This window comes from Octodon degus, unplaced genomic scaffold, assembly GCF_000260255.1.
Source record: "Octodon degus isolate 3935 unplaced genomic scaffold, OctDeg1.0 scaffold00076, whole genome shotgun sequence".
Lineage (NCBI taxonomy): Eukaryota > Metazoa > Chordata > Mammalia > Rodentia > Octodontidae > Octodon > Octodon degus.
Window position 1 is genome coordinate 6,879,607 of NW_004524652.1, and position 20,370 is coordinate 6,899,976.

General features: G+C 47.5%; 1 protein-coding gene across 1 annotated transcript; it reads left to right on the forward strand.

Moving 5' to 3' along the window:
• Positions 1 to 535: 535 nt before the first annotated feature.
• Vps33a (VPS33A, CORVET/HOPS core subunit) lies at positions 536 to 19,458 on the forward strand. The gene is made up of 13 exons (XM_004635890.2): positions 536 to 669; positions 2,222 to 2,287; positions 2,702 to 2,829; positions 5,086 to 5,272; positions 7,190 to 7,306; positions 8,207 to 8,381; positions 10,179 to 10,372; positions 12,034 to 12,160; positions 13,223 to 13,290; positions 14,070 to 14,207; positions 16,886 to 17,023; positions 18,274 to 18,442; positions 18,917 to 19,458. Exons 1-13 carry the CDS (start codon positions 568 to 570, stop codon positions 19,096 to 19,098), a joined length of 1,791 nt encoding a protein of 596 aa, XP_004635947.1. The 5' UTR covers positions 536 to 567; the 3' UTR covers positions 19,099 to 19,458.
• Positions 19,459 to 20,370: the final 912 nt, after the last annotated feature.

The following is a 20,370-nucleotide window of genomic DNA, read 5'->3' on the forward strand; positions in this document are numbered from 1 at the left end:
TCACAAACCCAAGGAACCTTCATTAGTGCCAAGCGAAGAGCATGATTTTTTAAAAAATTTGATACGGGATCTCGCTATGCAGTTGGACCCAGTGATCCTCTTGTCTCAGCCTCTCCAGCGCTGAGATTACAGGCACGCTCAAGTGCGCCGGGTTTCCGGGCTGGCACTGCGTACATTCAGGAGCTGGCTCAACGTGCGGTACCCGGGATCCAATTTGGGTCTTTGCAATTGCCAGGCAGGCACTTAGACCGCCGAGCTATCTCCCCAACCCCGGAACATGATTTTTATAATTTAAAAGATTTGCATTCGAGTGGAGCCTCAAATTTTTACAACTACTTTTGGTAGTAAGAAGGAAGTGGCGATTTTTTAAATGGGAGTGAGAAATCCAATCTCCACTCAGGATCTGAACTGGCTGTTAGAGGGAAGGGGAAGAAAATGAGGCGGACACTAGGACCGCACGGGGCGGACTCAGGCTGCGGGCTGGGCGCGCGTCGGCGGTCGGGTCACGTGGGCGCGCCATCAGGTGACCAACCGCGGCCTCGCGTTGGGAAAGGGCAGCGGGGCAAGATGGCGGCGCACTTGTCCTACGGCCGAGTGAACCTGAACGTGCTGCGCGAGGCGGTGCGTCGCGAACTGCGCGAATTCTTGGACAAGTGCGCGGGAAGCAAGGTGAGGGGCAGGAGACGGCGGCAGCACCCTCGCCCCCCGGGCCGGCCTGGCCTAGTCCGGCCTGGGTCGCCCCAGCTTGCTGCGTGTAACGCCCCCTGGAGCTTGCCGGAAGCGAGCCTCGGGACCCTGCTGGCCGCAGACCGGCGGGCGGCGGCGACGCGGCCGGAGGGTTCGGCGCGCCTTCGCGGCTGCTCTGAGCCAGTGTTGTGTCCCAGCTCCCGGCGAGCCGCTCTAGGCCCGTGTAATCTGGGTCTAGGGCGCAGCTCTGGGCATCTCCAGAGACGAGTGGGGCGCGCCCGGCCCGGGATGTAGATGGCGCGGTGTGCACTCGTTCCCGTAACCGTGCGTGTCAGTACAAATCCAGACTTCTGAAGCACTGACGTCTTACAACCTGCATACAGAAAAGATGAGACAAGGTGTAGTTCTTTGGAGTTTTAACTCGGCCTTTGTAAAATAATATGAATTAGCCTGATAGAGCACCAAGCTCACAAGGGAGGCAGACACTGTAGGTCCGGGACTTAAATGCACTTAAGAATTGCTACCTCTGTTCTTTTGGAATGATTTATGAGTCCTCTGAGTAATGCTGTATTCCATTCCTCCGAAGGGAAGACTGAGAAACGTCAGGAACCAGACTTGGACTCAAGACATAGAGAGATTACTAGCAGTCATCGAGGGCATAAAGCAGGCCGAAATAAAGGGAGCCAGTTTAATTCAGCAGATGATGCTGAAATCAAAATGAGATCATGGATTGAATCAGTGTCAGGATCCAAGGGTGTAATATTGTGCTATATCTTTTCAAAATGTTACCACTAGACTGGGCATGGCGGTATGGCCTGTAATCCCAGAGCTTGGGAGGTTGACAGAATCACTAGGAGTCCCATCTGTGTAGTGAGACAGTGTAGATCCCGCACTAAAAATACAAAAAAAAAAAAAAAAAAAAGTTACCACTGGGAGAAACTGAGTAAAATGCACAAAAGTCTCTATTTCTTACAACTGACCGTTAATGTACAAATGTTTAAATAACTTCAATTAAAGAAAAAGTGGAGCTGGAGTTTAGTAGTAGAAATACTCAGAGGGGCCCAGAGCAGTGACTTTACAATATCAAAAGGCCTAGTTTGAAGTCTTGATTCACTTGCACTGTAAGATCCAAGGATGGCCTTTGTCTCATTATATAGTGCTGGCTGGCCTTGAACTCAAGGCAGTCCTCCTGCCTCAGCCTCCGGAGTGTTAGGATTACAGATATGTGCTCAGTGTCAATTAGAATTTAATTATTTTTGGGGGGAGGGAGTCTTTTTGAGACAGGATCTTGCTATACAGTTCAGGCTGGCTTTGAGTTCACTTTGTAGCCCAGGCTGGCCTCAAGCTCGCAGCAATCCTCCTGCCTCAGGCTCCTGAGTGCTGAAATTACAGGCAGGCACCAGCACGCCCGGCAAGAACCTTTAACTTCAGATTTGAAGAAGATATGAGTACTGGGAATGACTTCAGCTTCCTGTTGATACTGAAATTCCACTGTTATCTGTCTGTAGTAAGAGAGTGTTTCTCCCTCTTCCAGGCAATAGTTTGGGATGAGTACCTAACGGGACCCTTTGGCCTGATTGCACAGTATTCACTACTAAAGGTAAACAAGCTCTGTGGGTATTCTGCCGGGATTAATAATTCTGAACTTCAGCAGTGAGGATCAAATGTTACATTTCCTTCCAACTAATTCACTGCAGACTTTGTGATCGGTACAAACACTGGTAGTAGCAGCTGATTAATGTCTTCTGTGCCGTGGTCTGTGTAGACTTTGGCATTATATTATGTGACCATTGCCTGTGTTTTTAGTAGTTCATCGTGTTGGAGTCATTTGAATGTGGGTGCAACAGCTGTGGCTGTATCCTGAAACTTTATGTGTTTGCTGGGAGAGAGGGCCTAACTTTTAATAATGAACTATTGCCATGCATTTGATTGGGAGTGTGCTTGATTTTTGAGCCTGAATGTGACAGGTAAGTTTCAGAGTTTTTGTTAATCTTCTGTGCACCTTTTTTCTTAGGAACATGAAGTGGAAAAAATGTTCACACTTAAAGGAAGTCGTTTGCCGGCAGCTGATGTCAAGAATATTATTTTTTTTGTCAGACCCAGGCTAGAACTGATGGACATAATTGCTGAAAATGTACTCAGGTATGCCAGCGCTTATGTTGGGCAAAAGAGGCTGGTCCTTGTAATGGTTTCTTTCTTTCTTTCTTTCTTTCTTTTCTTTCTTTCTTTTCTTTTTTTTTTTTTTTGGCAGAGCCGGGGATTGAAGGGAAGCACTTACTCCGCTGAGCCGTCTCCCCGGTACCTCTTGTGCTGGCTCACCTACAGATACAGAGCTCCTCCTTTTTGCAGCCTCCCACCCGTGCCAGTGCATTGGAAGGTGGCACAGTGCAGCACAGTGAAAAGTACCTTGAGAACTTGGCATATTGCGGGGTGTGATAGAGTTTCCTTTTCTTTTTTGTGCGTGGAATGTCTGTGGATCAGATTTCCCTCTGTGACTAGTAGAAGTTTTCCCAGGTGCTTCTTCTTTTACCATCCCTTAGTCACATAAACTGTTTAAAATTTTTAGGTTATTTTAGTAATGTGTATAGAAGTGGCCTGAAGAGCCATGAGTTTTCAGATTAAATGAGCCCCTCCCCTTCCACTTCTGCTTTTGGGTGTGAGCTGAGAGCTTGCCCTCCTCTGGCCCAGCAACTAGAAGACAGCACTGGGGAGTTCTCCAGGGTTTTGGAACTCTCCGTGTCCCCATGGTTTAATTTCATTGTGTGTATAATGGCTTCACGCTAGATGGTACAAGGCTTCTACAGTATTAAAGGGAAAGAAGTAGTAACGTACATCATTGTATTTTGTTTTTAAGCCAGAGTATTTTTAAAAATGTATTTAGTACAGGGTCTCACTACACAGAATAGACTTGTAGTGATCCTTCCTGTTTTTTAGCCTCCCAAGCGCTGGGATTATAGACACATGCCACCACACCCAGTCTCAATCATCTCAGTGCACTCCAGGCCGGGGATCGAACCCTTGGCCTCTGAGTCTGCCTAAGCAGGCACTTTAATCCACTGAGCTATCTGGCCGGCCCCAGAGTGGTTTTTTTGGTTTTGGGTTTTTGGGGGGTTTTTTTTTGTTTTTTTGCAGAACCAGGGATTGAACTGAGGCCCTTGCACTTGCCAGGCAAGTGCTTATTCTACTGAGGTATCTTCCCGGCCCCACCAGAGTAATTTTTTTTTCCCCCCAATACCAGAGATCTAACTCAGGACCTTGTTCTTGCCTTGCGGGCGCTTACGCTGCTGAGCTATCTCCCTGGCCTCTAAGCCAGAGTATTTGTATGATTTTGTTACTAGCAGTGCTAACCTGAATGTGATCTGGTTACCCTGGAGATGCAGGATCTTACGTGAATATACTGTACAGTAAAATGAAAACTGATTTAAAAAAAAATGTTTGGGAAAACTGGACAGAGCTGGGGATATAGCTCAGCAGCACAGCCCCAGCTGGCAAATGCAAGGTCCTGAGTCTGATTGCTGGTACTGAAAAAAAAGCAACTGGGCAGGGATGGAGCAGCATAAGAAGAGATACGGAAGCTCCCAGCACTGGGAGGCAGAGGAAGGCGGATTGCCACAAATTCAAGGCCAGCTTGGGCTGTGTAGGAAGCCCAAGACCAGCCTGGACTGCAAAGCATGACTGTGTCTCAGAAGAAACAAAAATTTAAAAAGAGGACGGGCAGGAAACTTGTGAAGTGGTTCTATCAGCACAAGATGGGGCTTAGCCCATTCTCTTGGTGCAGCTAGAAGTTTCAATCTGTGTCAGAACAAAGGACCCTAGTTTTTTATTTTTAATCTTCTAAAGATTATTTTTCGATTAATGTGATGTGTTAGAATTTCATAAGCAAAATAAGTAAGCTGATTAAAATTTAATGTAGCATCCATTTTGTGGAGGAAGTGCTCTCTGCGCAGTCTGCACTCCGGTACAATTGATTGATGCCGCCCCTTCCATCTTAAAAGCCTCTGAGCTATTTCTGGAGTCCACTGAAAGGGGAGGAGAGGATGGGAGTCAGGAGTGGTCTCTCAGTTTAATGTGAGGCTGTCGTTGTGTTGGTCTGGTTAAAGAACCATTTGTTTTCCGTGAGACATAGGTATCCTGTTGTAATAAACCCTAGAGCTTAATGCTTCATAATGGCTTCGTGAAGGCCAGAGGAAAGCCACAGAGTGCTGGCTGTCACTCAGTGCTGCCTTCCTGTTTGGGACAGAAGACAGAGCACAGAGCTGTGACCCTTTGGGTCTGAGACTCAGTGTTCTCTACCTGACCAGTCTCGGGCTGATGTGCGGCAGGAGACTGGCGTGAAGTACTGCAGACAGCGACTGAGCTGTACGAGCACTTACGCTAACCCTCCTCCTTTCTTTGCAGTGAAGACAGACGTGGTCCAGCAAGAGATTTCCACATCTTGTTCGTGCCGCGCCGTAGCTTGCTGTGTGAACAGCGGTTAAAGGACCTGGGTGTATTGGGATCCTTTATTCACAGGGAAGAGTACAGTTTAGATCTCATTCCATTCGATGGGGATCTCTTGTCCATGGAGTCAGAGGGCGCATTCAAAGTAAGTTCGGCATTTCCCTGACGTCAGACTCGACTTTGGGCAGGCGTGTGAATAGCGAAGTGTCTCATTACTGTCATGACCCCAGGAAGCTGAGTCTCATTACTGGTGTTTATTAATGTTCAAGATGTCCTCTAAAAGCTGCGTGTGGTGGCACACACCTTCAGTCCTAGTGCTCTGAGAGGCTGAGGCAGGAAGATCCGAGTTGGAGCCCAGCCCGAGCGACTTACTGTAGCCCTGTCTCAAAAGTAAAAATTAAAATACAGAACTGAGATGTAGCTCAGTTCAAAGGCCCTGGGTTTAATCCCCAGTGCCACCAAAACAAGAAAGAAAAGAAAAAGAGAGCATGAATGTTATTTCAAGAAATGTTTCCTGTTGTGGTGCTCACCTATAATCCCAGCACTCAGGAAGCTGAGGCAGGAGGACTGCTGTGAGTTTGAGGGCAGTCTGGGCTATATAGTGAGTTTAAAGCCTGGCTGAACCACATAGTGAGACCCTGCCTCAAAAGAAATGTTTCTCCAGTTTTTAGTTTAGCTCTTTCTGCTCAGGAGTTTAAGTAATTGTTCCAGAAAAGCTGTCTTGGGCATCCTCCATTACGGTGTGCCACACAGGTGCCTTATCCTGGCAGCGCTTCAGTGCCACTCACCGGGAAAACTTTTTTGAGATGTCTTCCTCCTCCCTGCTCCAGAGCTCTGCTGGCCCTTCCTCAGTGCCTGGGCCCAGCTTCCTTCCTGCTCCCAGCCCTGCCTGCTGGGGACACTGGGGTAGTGCTTCCTGAACCCCGGCTGGCCTTGGCCTCGCTATAGGCCAGGTTGGCTTCTTGAACCTGACACTTTAGTACCAGCACCAGGTGCTGTTTTGGCTTAGAAGGGCTTGATGATGATAATTTTTTAAAAACTGGCATGTGGTCACGAAAGATGGACTGTGTTTCAGGTACTGGGGTTAAAGTACAGGTGCTCTTCTCACTTAGCCGTTGGCCTGAGTGGCGTATGCTCTGTCCTGTAGGTGCACAAACCGGAGCCCTGAAAGGTTACCTCACCAGCCTCAGCCACAGCAAGGTGACACGGCTGGAAGTCAAAGCAAGACAGCCTGAGCCTAGCCCCACTGGTGTGTGAGCCGAGCCCGCTCGCCACACCCCACTGGGTGTGCGCATTGTGGGGAAGTGCAAGGAAGTATTTTTGACACTTCATGGAGCATACTCTTTGTTCATTTTTTGTTTTTGAGTCAGAGTTTTACTGTGTAGTCCAGGCCAGCCTTGACCTCACTGCGTAGTCCAGGTTGGCTTCACACAGTGTGATCCTTCTGCCTTGCTCTCCGATGAGTGCTGGGGTTACAGGCGTGCACCACCGCACCTGGTGGTGTCATTTTTTGGTGTTTTTTTTACTCTCTTGGTACCAAGGATTGAACTAGGCGCCTGCCACTCAGGCACTTAAGCCACTGAGCTGTCTCCCCATCCCTCATTTTTTATTTGTAGTGCTCAGGATTGGATCCAGGGCCTGGCACGTGCTAGGCAAGGATTCTACCATTGCGCCATGCCTACAGCCCACTTTACATTTTATTTTTCTTTTTTTGACAGTACTGGGGATGGATATAAGGATGCTTTACTCCTGAGCTACATCTCCTGCCTTTTTTCTTTTTTCTTTTGAAACAAGGTCTTGCTAAGTTGCCCAGGCTAGCTAGAACTTGTGCTTCTCCCACCTCAGCCTTCTGAGTGAGTGAGAAAGCCTGTCGTCAATACAGTCTTTGCACAGCAGGCTTTCAAGGAGAGCTGCTAAATGAAGAACTGAGGCCAGGAGAGCTGGAGTCTGAGTGTCCTGGTACAGTCAGGAAATAGCTTTATTGTCCATTAACATAGGCAGGGACCTGGCAGCTCCCGAGAGGAGCCTGTGGGTCCCCAGTGACTGGCCTTTCTCTCTGCAGGAGTGCTACCTGGAGGGCGACCAGACGAGCCTGTACCATGCGGCCAAGGGGCTGATGACTCTGCAAGCTCTGTATGGAACGATCCCCCAGATCTTTGGGAAAGGGGAGTGTGCCCGGGTGAGAGCCGGGGATGGGGAGGGAGGCCCCGAGCTCCAGCTGGGGGCCAAGGGGAAGTGCACAGGTACACCCCAGTCCTTGTGGGAATTGGCCTTCTCCCTCCTGTGAGAGTGTAGCCCTCATACCAGCACCCCAGGTGGTCTGTGGGTGCACGGTGGTGAGGAGTATGTCACCTGGCTGGCTCCCAGCTGAGGGTCCACCAGCAGGGTGACGCTCTGCTGCTGTCTTCTGGCTCTCAGCCACAAACAAGCATCCTTTTTTTTTCTGCTTAGCGTCACGTCTTACACTTCTGTGTGCTGGAGGCTTGGCATGGGTAAAGTGCTGTCTGGTGTCTTAACAGAGGAGGTGCCCTGTCCCAAAGGTTTTGTTTAGGCCGGGTAGGGAGCTGCTGGGGCCTGCGTTCAGTGTGGCTGACTCCACGATACCCACTAAGGCAGGCACCTCCACAAACACACGTAAAGCAAATGGACCAGGGGATGAAGGTCGTGATGGGACTCTCGGGTTCCTTGGCATGTGTCTCTGCGAGCAGTGGCTCAGTGTTGGCTAATTCGGTGTCAGCAGTGACTTGGAGGAGCATAACTTCCCTAAGTGACAAACACAGACTCTCATACTGTGTCTCTGGGTGTGTCTGCCCCCGGCTGCAAGGGTCGGGATGGGTGGCCAACAGCAAGTGCCGTCTGTCTGTGTGCAGTAGTGGGAATCCAGCCCAGAGCCTGGTGCACCAAGCCTGCTAAGCTGAGTCTTCAGCCCGCAGATGCTCTTTGCTGTTTATTTTTTATCAGTCTCATGTTTATAGTCACTCTCTCTCTCTCTCTCAAAATCTTTTGATTATCCTATTTTTAGCTGAATTTTAAAGATCTGGTTCCCAGGAGCCCCCCTGATCCAATGTTTTGCTTCCAGCAAGTGGCCAACATGATGATCAGGATGAAGAGAGAGTTCACAGGAAGCCAGAACTCAGTATTTCCTGTTTTTGATAATCTCTTGCTGCTTGATCGAAATGTGGATTTATTAACACCTCTGGCTACTCAGCTCACATATGAAGGACTCATTGATGAAATTTATGGCATTCAGAACAGTAAGTAAAGTGACAACTCTTTATTTGTAGAACATTTGACAAAAAAATCTTTTATCTGGAGGGTACCTTTTTTTTTTTTTTTTTTTTTTTTTTTTTGGCAGAACCGGGGATTGAACTCAGGCCCTTGCACTTGCCAGGGAAGCGCCTATTCTACTGAGCCATCTCCCCAGGCCCTGAGGATACCATTTTTATGTTGCATACTTAAGATTTATTTGAACTTAGACACTTCTAATGATGACTTTTAAAATGTAGATTAATATAAACCCTTTGGAAGCCATTTGGTAGTATATAAAACTTTTAACTCTTGGTTCTAAGAAAATCCAGTCTGAGAATGTCCCTTGAGGAATTGTTCATAAATAGAGGCCAAGGAGTTTTGTATAAGAACTGTCATTTATTTTCCAGAATTTTCTAAGTAATCCAAATCTTGAGAACATTATAAAATGTGGTGGAATCATTAAACTAATAAATATGGAAAATGAAAGAGTATATAGCCAAGCTTAACTTTGATTGTATGTTTTATATGTGAATATGTCTATAATACACAAAATTACCAAATAGGAACATTTAGAAAAAGGAAAATAACTGGATGGGGAAAGATCAGACAATATTTTCCAAGGATCATTTTATTTTTGAAAAAATCTCAGACTCAGGGTAACTATTGGTGAGCTATCCCTAGCCCTTGGTAAAAATTTTATTTTGAGACAGGATCTCGTTGAGTTGCCCAGGTTGGCCCCTTCCTGCCTCCCGCTCCTTGGTAGCTGGGGCTCAGGCATGTGTGATGGAACCCAGCTAGTCAGTCATTTCTTTTCATCTGTTTTGTTTTTTTTTGAGACAGGGTCTCTGTAGCCCAGGTTGGCTTTGAATGCACATTGATCCTCTTGCCTCAGCCTCCCAAATGTGGGGCTCATAGGTGTGTGATGGTATGCCCAGCCTTCTGGCTTGCCTTTCACACTGTTTTGGACTGCAAACCACAATATGAAATCTATTCTGTATCCTGCCAAGTGGTTATCTATAGTACAAGAAGCAGACAGGTTATCCTGTCCAAACACTATTAGTAGACCTGTTTCTTCTCATTGAATTAAGCAAAAGTAGCTGTATATCTATCCTATTTTGCATATATAAATACAAAATGATCTTTCCTTTGTATCCACCTTTTTTTTTTTTGTTTAGTCCTGTCAGGGGTGGGTATTCTTGTGGCATCTAAATACTATAGGTGTTTGAATTCAGCTAAACAATCCAACTCTGTCTAGCAGTCTATAATATTAGTGGGTTATCCTCAGAAGTTATTGACGAGCCTTTTACAGCTCATCGTATTAATATGGCTTTACTTTATATACCTCATTTTTATACTTTTCTGCTGGATGGTTAAGACCAAGATAAAGCAAGACCTATATACCAAGAAATGTAACTTGTGTATCTGATGAGGTCAGCCAAGTACTCTCAGGATTTATCCTGTAGCCCTGTACCGCACTTTATACATCCTTTTGTCAGTGTCAGCCATGAGGATGAGTCACGGCCATTGCTTGACCAATGTGCTCTCTGTGAAAGCCTGAGAGCATGTTTTTTCTCTCCATGTTACTCTCCCCAGGCTCACTGCACATCATCGATCACATTGCTCTGTGGCTCCATAATCTCCTTGATCAGAAAATTCGGCTTCCTGTCCTTAGATTAGCTGTGTGCCATTTTCTCCTAAGGCTGCAGTCCCCAGTCTCTGTGGAGCTGGAGCAGATTCGCGTGTGGGCACCTGTGCCTGGTTCTTCAGTCATCGTACGCTGCGTGGCCCCTTTCCCTGTGCAGGTTATGTGAAGTTACCCCCAGAGAAATTCACGCCTAAGAAGCAGGGTGATGGCGGGAAGGAGCTCCCCACAGAGGCCAAGAAGCTGCAGCTGAACTCAGCAGAGGAGCTCTATGCGGAGATCCGAGACAAGAACTTCAATGCAGTGGGCTCCGTGCTCAGCAAGAAGGCCAAGATCATCTCTGCGGCCTTTGAGGTGAAACGTGCTGCTTGTTGTCTCTGGTGGCTTCAGGGTGACCATGTTGATAGAAGGGGTGGCGCAGGTGGGCCTCGGTGTTGCCACGGCCTTCCCACCCTCCGCAGCTTCAGATTCAGAAGGATCTAAGGTTTTCTTTTAAAACTTTTTCCTAGGGCTGGGCATAGTGGTGCACGCTTGTCCTTCCAGCCCTCAGGAGGCTGAGGCAGGAGCAGCACTTTGAGTCCCGGTCAGCCTGGGCTGTAAGTGAGACGCTGTCTCTCAGAAACCAAAAGCAAGCTTCCCAGACCCATGGTAGAAAGGATTATATTTTTCTTTTTCAGAGGTTATTGGGAGCGCCAAGGTGTTTGTGATTAATAAGCTTTTATCATAAATGCTGTCATTCTCCTCTTCCTTTCAGTTTCTCCCCCTCACTTACATGGAAGCCAGCTGCCCTAAGAATAAAAGCTCCCTGTAACAGAAGTGCAGCTCCCGATGTGTCCCAGGTTGGTCCCTGCAGGTGCGGGCCCTGCGTCCGCCTGTGGCGGGTGATAATGGGCTGGAGAGCCGGCAGCCGGAGCTTCGGGACCGGAGGCTTCGTGAGCGCCTTCCTGCCTGGTCTTGCCTCCCCTCTGAAACATGGGCGCTCAGTAGGCTGGTCAGCTCTGAGTAGTTAGGTTTGGAGATATAAATTAGAAGTTTTTGAAGACTTATCTTTCTCTGAGCATGTGGCTGCAGGTTTTTACTTTTCTTAGGAATTACATTAAGTGACTTTTCCTATTTTTGTGTGTGTGTGTGTGTGTGTGTGTGTGTGGCCAGCTCAGCCCACCAGGGGGCGGGCTGGCTGGCATGTGGTGCTGGGGGATCGAACTGTGGTCCCTGGGTTTTGCTAAAGCTTGTTCCAAGTAGGTGCTTTAGACCACTGAGCCATCTCACCAGCCCCCGACTTTTCCTATTTTTGATGATGCTTTTGAGTGTTTTGCCCTTAAATATGTCCTCATTGCTAAGCAGGTTTCCCTTTGTTTATAGGCTGTCCTCAAGATTAAGGTTTGGCAGCTGGGCTGGATGTGCTCCTGACGCATAGGAAGCTTTGCACTCGTGGTCCCTTCTGCTTGTGTCCTAATTTTTCATCTTAGCTTTGGTTTTTGAAACAGGGTCTCACTATGTAGTCCAGGCTGGCCTCAAACTTGCGGCGATCCTCCTTTCTCAGCCTCCTGAGTACAAGAATTTCAGGCGTGGTACCTGCCAAGCCATCTTAGTTCTTCACTCAGAAATTTGTGTGGGGCTGGGGAGATGGCTCAGTAGAATAAGCACTTGCCTGGCAAGTGCAAGGGTCTGAGTTCAATCCCCAGTTCCGAAAAAAAAAAGAAAAAAAGAAATTTGTGTGACTTACCTAACACTAACCTCACTAATGGTCAGATGCCCACAGTCTCCTGGGCATCCTCACACTGGGTGTGAGCTGCTGCATAGGAAAAGAGAATCACAGGCATTGTCCCTGGGGCCGCGCGAGTGTGGGAGGCAGGCACGTGAACCTTGCCGTGACGTGTTTCTCTGTTACTCCGTATAATGTTGGGGTCAGGTTTGGCCTGATCTTCATGTTTCCATTCTTTCCTTCACATTATGCAAATTAAACGTCCCCTGAAATACCTATCCTCCCTGATGAGCTGCTCTCTGCCCTGCAGGAGCGGCACAATGCCAAGACAGTGGGGGAGATCAAGCAGTTCGTGTCCCAGCTGCCCCACATGCAGGCTGCCCGCGGCTCACTCGCCAACCACACCTCTATCGCGGAGTTGATCAAAGACGTGACCAGTGAGCACTATGGGTACAGTTCTTTCTGTCTGGGGCGGTCGCGCGCACACACTGTGTCCAACACCCCATCGTCGGCACCCTGATGCCTTGCTGATTAGCTCTGGGTTGGAATCCAAGGTCTTGGCGCACATGCTGGTGTGTGTGTGGTAAGAACGGTCCATTATGGTTGACTCCTTTCATGACTGAGTGAGGAAGTATTTGGAATAAAGAGGAGAGATTTACCCCTAAGACTGTTCTCATAATAACATAAGGCAGTTAATGCTTTTAGTCCCCCTCCACACACACACACCCCCATTGTGAAGGACTTCTTAATTAGAGCAGTACCACATTTCTGAGTTTTTGGATTTCTCTTGAAATTTTTCTGTAGGATTGGCCTACAAAGCCTAACTTGAGTATTTAGGAAAAGCTCAGCTTTATATTAAATCAGGTTTGTCCATCAGAATACAGGGCTGGATAGGAGATTGTTTGGTGCCAAGTTTTATGTAGTATACTTTGTATCTTAAATAAATCACAAGGCAGGAGCACCAGGCGGTGGTGGTGATGCGTGCCTGCAGTCCCAGCGCTCAGGAGGCTGAGGCAGGAGGATTGCTGCACGTTTGAAAGTTTGAGACCATCCTAAAAGCATATTGAGACTGTTTAAAAAAAAAAAAAAGGGAAATTTGTTTTCATTGATACTGAGACTCATTATACACACTTTCAACATCTGTATTTAAATTTTAGGAACAGGACCAGGGAGATAGGTCAGTGGCATAAACACCTACCAGGCAAGCACACAGTCCTGAGTTTGATCCCTGGTACCAAAAAATGAAAAAAACATTTAAAAAAAAATAAAATCTAGGGACAGAAAAAGTACAGTAGCCAGCTATGTTTGGATGTAATTTCATTCAGAGTTCTAGGCTTTTCACGCTTGACAGTTCTCTTTGGGTGATAATTTGAACTCAGGCTTCCTTGCTTTTCTGCATATTTTGTTTCTTAATCATGCTTCATGTATAAAAGCCCACACTTTGAATAAGTTAACATTTATTGAGTTTCTAAGTTGTAAATTTATTAATTGTATTTTAGCTTCTGAAGACTTCTTTGATAAATTAACAGTGGAACAGGAGTTCATGTCTGGAGTAGACACTGATAAGGTACGTAGACAATAAACCACTCTAACAATAGCTGAAAGTTTATCAGACATACAGTTATAGCCGCGTAAACTCGGCTCTGATTTCTGTGCTTTGTCTAATTTTATGAACAAAGGCAAAATGTGAATGCAAATAGGAATTTTATTGAAGAACAGAATTTAGCATTGCTTTATGTGTGACGGCTCTGTGGTACCTGGTGAGATGAGAACTGTTGTCTGAAATCCAAAACTTCTAAGTGCTGTAAGGTCTTCGCTTTTGGGGCTGAGAATTAGCTCAGTGATAGAGAGCCTCCCTAGCATGTGTGAGGCCCAGTATGGCTGAAACAAAACCTAAAATATTTGCTCTTGAGAAATTTGTTTATAATATTTCTTTAAATATTTAGCTCTATTAAAATTTTTAATTGAATATATGAAAGTCCCCATCTTCTAAAATTACTCCTACCACTCTGCTCTACGTAAGTTGTTGCTGTTTTGGAGGTAGATGAGGCCACAGAAGCGCCGGGCGGTGGGCAGCCTTTCTCGAGGCCGCCACAGGGCCAGGTGTCAGCAGGCGTTGCGATGGGCTGATGGTGGCCTCGCTGCCCTGTGCCTCTGTGACATGGTCAGATAGCTGGCGTGTCTGTGGGGCTGGAGCCGGGCGGGGAAGCCGGGCGGGTGTGCCGGGCGGAGAGAAGGAAGTAGGCCATCCTCCTACACATCTCCTTTCTTGGACTTAGAAACTGAGTATCAAATTTTCAAGATCAAGTTCATTGAAGATCATCCGCATAAATGCTTTGTTTCTAGGTCAACAATTACATTGAGGATTGTATTGCGCAAAAGCACCCACTGATCAAAGTGTTAAGGCTGGTTTGCCTCCAGTCTGTGTGCAACAGCGGACTCAAGCAGAAAGTTCTGGATTATTACAAAAGAGAAATTCTCCAGGTAGTATATTTTAAAATTTTTGGGGCTGGGGAGATAGCTTAGTAGAATAAGTGCTTGCCTGGCAAGCGCAGGGTCCAAAGCGCAGGTGCTTTGGTACTACAAAAATAAATAAATAAATAACTTTTTTAGTTTGCCAAAAAAGAAAATGTCTTTTTTTAAAAAGTATTTCACAAAGCTGTTGTTTTGGTATGTTATTACCACTGGCCTTTTAATCTTTCAATACCATGACTGTTAAGATAGCTCAGTGGGGGCTGGAGAGATGGCTCAGTGGTCTAGGGCACCTATTTGGAGCAGGCTTGGAGAAGCACAGGGACCGCGGTTCGATCCCCCAGCACCACATGCCAGCCAGCCGCGGCCCCTGGTGGGCTGAGCTGGCCACACACACACACACACAATAAATAAAAAATGTTAAAAAAAAAAAATTAAAAAAAAAAAAAGATAGCTCAGTGGCCTAAGCACCTGGCTAGGCAAGCACAGGAACTGGGGTTCAATCCCTGGTAGCACATGCAGCGCCAGCCTCACCCCTGGGTGCACTGAGCCGGCCACCAAGAGCAGGTGTGGTGGCACACACCTGTAATCCCAGTGCTGGGAGGCTGAAAATAGGAGGATTGCTCCCAGTACAAGTCTGAGCTTTGTAGCAAGACCCTGTACCAAGTATATTAAAAAAAATTGATACCTGGAGGAATTGTTCCATCACTGTTTATTATACATGTGTATAATAACAGTGGTAGGGCCACGGAGATGGCTCAGTAGAATAAGTGCTTACCTGGCAAACGCAAGGGCCTGAGTTCAATCCCTGGTTCCACAAAAACGAAACAAAACAAAAAAAAAAAAAAAACAGTGGTAAAGGATTATTGAGTATTTGCTGTGTACCAGGGATTAGCAGAAGAGCTTTGTTTGCAGTGAAGCCTCACAGCCCTGTCTTGCCTCCTGGTATCTTCATTTTAAATGAAAATCTGAGCCATAGGCTACTGGGGAGCCTTGCCCAAGACCACCCAGGCCAGCCAGACCTAACACTCATTTTCTTCATGAATTTGTCAGGTTATGAAAAAAGAGAACTTTTTGCAGATTTCTGACAACAGTTACAACTTACATCTCTTGCTTTATCATGAGGAAAATCCCACTGTTGTTTTAAAATTCTCATTTGAAGATATCTCAGGCAGTATTTATGTGCTACTTTCAGTCACTTGTAGGAAATACATTGCTGTTAAAATTAAATGCTCTTGAATTTATTTTGCTTTTGTCGTTTTCTTTGTCTTTGTACCAGGGATTGAACCCAGGACTTTTGCACTAAGCTTTTGTGTTCGTTTTTCTTTTTTCTTCTTCTCACAGTGTCTTGCTAAGTTGCTAACTTACCCAGGTTGGACTTGCACTTCTTTTTTTTTTTTTAATGTATTTAACACAGGGTCTACAGGGTCTCACTACACAGAGTGAACTCCTAGTGATCCTCCTGTTTTCAGCCTCCCAAGTGCTGGGATTACAGGCGCGCACCACCGCGCCCAGTCTCAGTCGCTGGCTCCTACAGCCTGGGGCAGGGCCAGCGTAGCATGCAGGGGATAGGTCCCCGTCCCTGGGTCTGCCTAAGCAGGTGCTTTAATCTGCTGAGCTATCTGACAAGTCCTTTACACGTCTTTTTTTAAGCATGGAAAAGTCTTATGGAGGGAGAGCTCCTGAGAGACAGCAGGCGTCCTGGAATTGGGTCACCCGTCTGACGTTACACACAGTGCTCGTCATATCCCCAACAGTGCAGAAGCAGGATGAAGTACATGCTTCTCCATCCCTGGATGCGCCTCTGTTTTCTTTTTTTTTTTTTTTTTTTTTTTTTTGGCAGAACCAGTGATTGAACTGAGGCCCTTGCGCTTGCCAGGGAAGCGCTTATTCCACTGAGCCATCTCCCTGGCCCTCTTTTCTTCCCCAGATGTGACTCATGTCAAAATGTGGCTTATCTTCTTACAGCCGCTCAACTCAAAGTGCATACCAACAGTGCCTACGTGCCTCAGGGTGAGACCCACTAGGGCCCAGCTCTGCTGCCACTGGGATCTTCGGCAACTTCCTAAACATTTCTGTCTGGTGGAGATGTGATGATCCCTCCCTCTCGGGGTCATAAGAGCAACTGAATTAATAAACAGAAAGTGCTTAGACCAAAACTATACACAGCTCATACAAACTATATAAACCAGGCATGGTGCCATGCTCCTGTTATCTCCGAACTCGGGAGGCTGAGGCAGGAGGATTGCTGTGAGTTCAAGGCTAGCCTGAACTACATAGTGAAAACCTCTTAACACACAAAACCCCAAAATCCTATTATACATATTTTATTACCATCTTTTTGCCCTTAAAAGTATATCCAGAAGTTCTTCCTTATCAGGATGTATAGCTCTGCATCATTCTTTTTTATTAATAATTATGTCCCATGTATAAGTCTGTTATACTTCATTTGATGCTCAGGTTGTCCCCAGTAATATTGACTTTATTTAAACCTTGCTGTGAGACAAAGAATTGGATTAGTGGTAATGGTCAAATGAGGTGCGCACATCTTGTCCCCAAGCCTTCCTGTGGTCCACAGTCTACTTGGCACCTTGGTAACGTGCCCCTCAGTGGGAATCGGGCAGGCTCTGTTGTGAGAATTGCAGAAGCGCTTCTGATCTGACCTCAGATCTGAGGGGCTTCTCTTGCAGACCTACGGCTACGAGCACATCCTGACCTTGCACAACCTGGAGAAGGCCGGCCTGCTGAAGCCACAGACGGGGGGCAGGAACAGTTACCCGACGATCCGGAAGACGCTGCGCCTCTGGATGGATGACGTCAATGAGCAGGTGAGATCCCTTCCTGCACTTGGGCTCTGCTTGGCTATGGAGGTGATACCTGCCACTTAATTGACAACAGGTGTCCTTCTGAAACTAATTCAGGTTTTTGAAAACAGTGTATTCATGTGTTGTGGCTGTCAGGATCTCATAGGAAACGTGGGCATTTAAGGGGAGATTAAAAGATGTGTGACCAGGTGACCGCCCAGTGCTGGTGTGGTGGGGAGCTCTTCCTGTGAGGAAAGTAGGGATGGGCCCAGCGCCACGGGGAGGAGGGCGCGTGGAGATGGTGACGCGTGAACATGGCAGCCATACTAGAGCAAGGCGAGCGGGGCGAGGACGCCGCTTTGGCACAGGCCGGTTAGTAGCTCTCCTTGCAGGTCCTGCACTGCTGGTCTGCAAGCAGGGTCTGCTTTTTTAAATATTCATTGTGTATCGTAATGTTTCTAAATCTCATCTCACTGCCGTTTGGATTTTTCATAAAGGTCTTCATAGGGCAGTCTTTTGCAACAAGAGCTAAGATCTCGACAGTTCCTTGTCAGTAGCAAAATTGAATTATTTTTCCCAGTAGAAAAATAGTTTCCCTTAATTGTGTGCGTCATCGTACGTGTATTAGTTGAGCTCTCTTGCTATTCTGACTTCTTGCCCTAAATCCGCCCACACCACTTAGTGGACAATCTTGAAAATCGTTCATTGATCTACCTCATTTTTTCTAATTGTTTTCAATTGCTACTGAGGGAGTTTCGGTTTCTTTCTATGCTGGGAATTGAGCTCCGGGCCTTGCACACACCGAGTTCTCAGCATTCGACCCCCAAGCCCCACCCCTAGCCCCTAGGCAGAGGTCTTACGGTCGCACCTTCTCCTGTGACGTTCCCAGCCTTCCGCCGCCGCCACAGTGCTGTAGCTCATGCCTCTGTTGGTCGCTTCACGCTTCACGCTTAGATGGCATGCAGGCCTCTGCAGAGCAAGCACTTCAGGTGCAGCTGCAGGGCTCGGAGGCCGCGCACAGTTCCCTTCTCAGAAGCTTCTCACCAAAGCTGGAGTTTCTTGTCCTCAGTGCCCAGAGCTGCTTTGAGCACTTGCCCGGAGTCAGTAGTGAAGCCCTGGTTCTGAGGACAGAGGCTGTGTGGCGGGGTTGGAACAGGAGCTAGCCGGGGTCATCTGCCTCTGCCCTCCAATCACATGCACTGGGTTTCTCAGAAGACCATAGGTCCCCCGAGCCCATTACCCACCGGTTCTGTTTCCCTTTAATCACTGCACAGAACCCCACAGACATCTCTTACGTGTACAGTGGCTACGCGCCACTCAGCGTGCGGCTGGCCCAGCTGCTGTCCCGGCCTGGCTGGCGGAGCATCGAGGAAGTCCTTCGCATCCTCCCCGGACCCCACTTTGAAGAGCGCCAGCCACTGCCCACAGGGCTGCAGAAGAAACGTAAGTTCCGTGCGCAGCATCTGTGAGTAATTACGTGCCGTTACTGTGGTTTTCTTGTATTGTGGGTCACTGTGTGAAAGGTTTGAGCAGTACTTAGGAGTCGGTCAGACCCAGCTCTTGTTCGTTGCTAAGGTATATCTTAAGCACAAAAGCCACATTTTTCCCTCAGGAGTAGCAGCTTGTAGAGCCTTGAGGCTCTCCAGAGTTAGAAAAAAGCTTTGAGATCAAAATCCGTGTTCTTGGGCCAGGGATATAGCTCAGCAACATAAGCACCTGCCTGGCAGGCACAAGGTCCCAGTTTGGATCCTCAGTACTGCCAAAAGAGCCCCACAAATCAATGTTCCTTAAGTTTCATATGATCTGTCTGTCCGAAGATGCACTTGACCTTTTTATTCCTAGCAATGAAAAAAATACTTTGATGCAGAAAGACAAGCACCAGTAATAATTCTAAATTCTGAAATACATATATTTTAGGGCAACCAGGAGAAAACCGAGTCACTCTGATATTTTTCCTCGGGGGCGTAACGTTCGCTGAAATTGCTGCCCTGCGCTTTCTGTCCCAGCTGGAAGATGGAGGTACGGAGTATGTCATTGCCACCACTAAGCTAATGAACGGAACCAGCTGGATGGAGGCGCTAATGGAAAAACCTTTCTAGAGTGTTCCTAGCCATGGCACGTGCGCTGCCCGATGAACTGCCGTTTTGAAGAAGTTGCTAAAAGGAAGGGAAACCCCATAGAAGAAAGGGGAATATGAAAGTCATCACTTTGGGGTCTGTCTCCTATACTACTGTTTCTTCTTTTTTGTGTTCTTAATTACATGGAGAAAGAAGAGGATCCGCCTGGGTAAAGACACACTGGTTTTAAATTTTCTGAGCTCAGGATCATGAGAGGCCTCCAGGCGTACAGCAGGGATCATGGAGATGGAGAATCTTAACAGCCTCAGAAATGAATACAGTTCTTAAACTAGGAGAACAGAGACTGAGGAGGTCAGAACAAAAATAAAAGTGGAACGTCAAGCGCTGGTCCACAGGGCTGCATTCCTGGGAGACATACCGTGCCTGGGATGTGGCGCCCTGTTGTGTGTGGAAGGCTGGAGGTGATGTGGCTGAATGCCCCTCCCTGACGAGGAAGGCACTCTGTCTCTGACTGTGTTCTGATCTAAGCAAGTTGTGTTTACTTCTAAGAAGGAAGAGGATTGAGGTAGGTTCTTACCCAGAAACAAAGTTTCTGCTCTCTCTGGCGAGCTGCCTCTGGAGGTGCCACACCGCCAACAGCTGTCTGCATTGATGATCAGAATAACTGGGGAATGCTTCCAGAGAGCTCAGCCATTCAGAGACTTTCTCGATGCACGCGGTGGTAACTCCAGCATGTCGCTTTTATTCCCCGTCCATCCTGGGCTCAGCTCTAGCTTGCTGCACCGTGAGCAGTGGAACTCTTCTTGCTGCTCTGTCTCCATGGTAACTGCCACCTGCACTCTTGGGGTAGTCTGTGGCCACACGGAGTCAGCCTCTTGTCTTCATTGTGCCTATGAATACCTAGCTCTGTTTCAGCCCCTGACCTGGTGACCTTGGACATTCTGGAGTGATCTTATTGACAGAGTCCGGAAGCCATGGCGGCCACTCCTGCTGGGCCTGTTAGCTGTGGTGGAGGGCAGAGCCGTCAGAGGTTCATGTGCGTTTCCCACCTCCCTCCTCAGCCTGGTGTCTGGCAGGGGACCAGCAGGAGACCACAGTGATGGCTTCACCGCTGCTGATGCCTGGGTCTCCAGCAAAATTAGCTGGTCCCCAGCGTTTCCAGGTCACTAGCCACACATTTTTCTCTCACCTTCTCACTAGTGGAATTTTGTTTGGGTTGAGACAGTGTCTCTCTGTGTAGGTCAGGCCGGCCTTGAGCTCACTTTATAACTCAGGCTGGTCTTGAACTTGTGA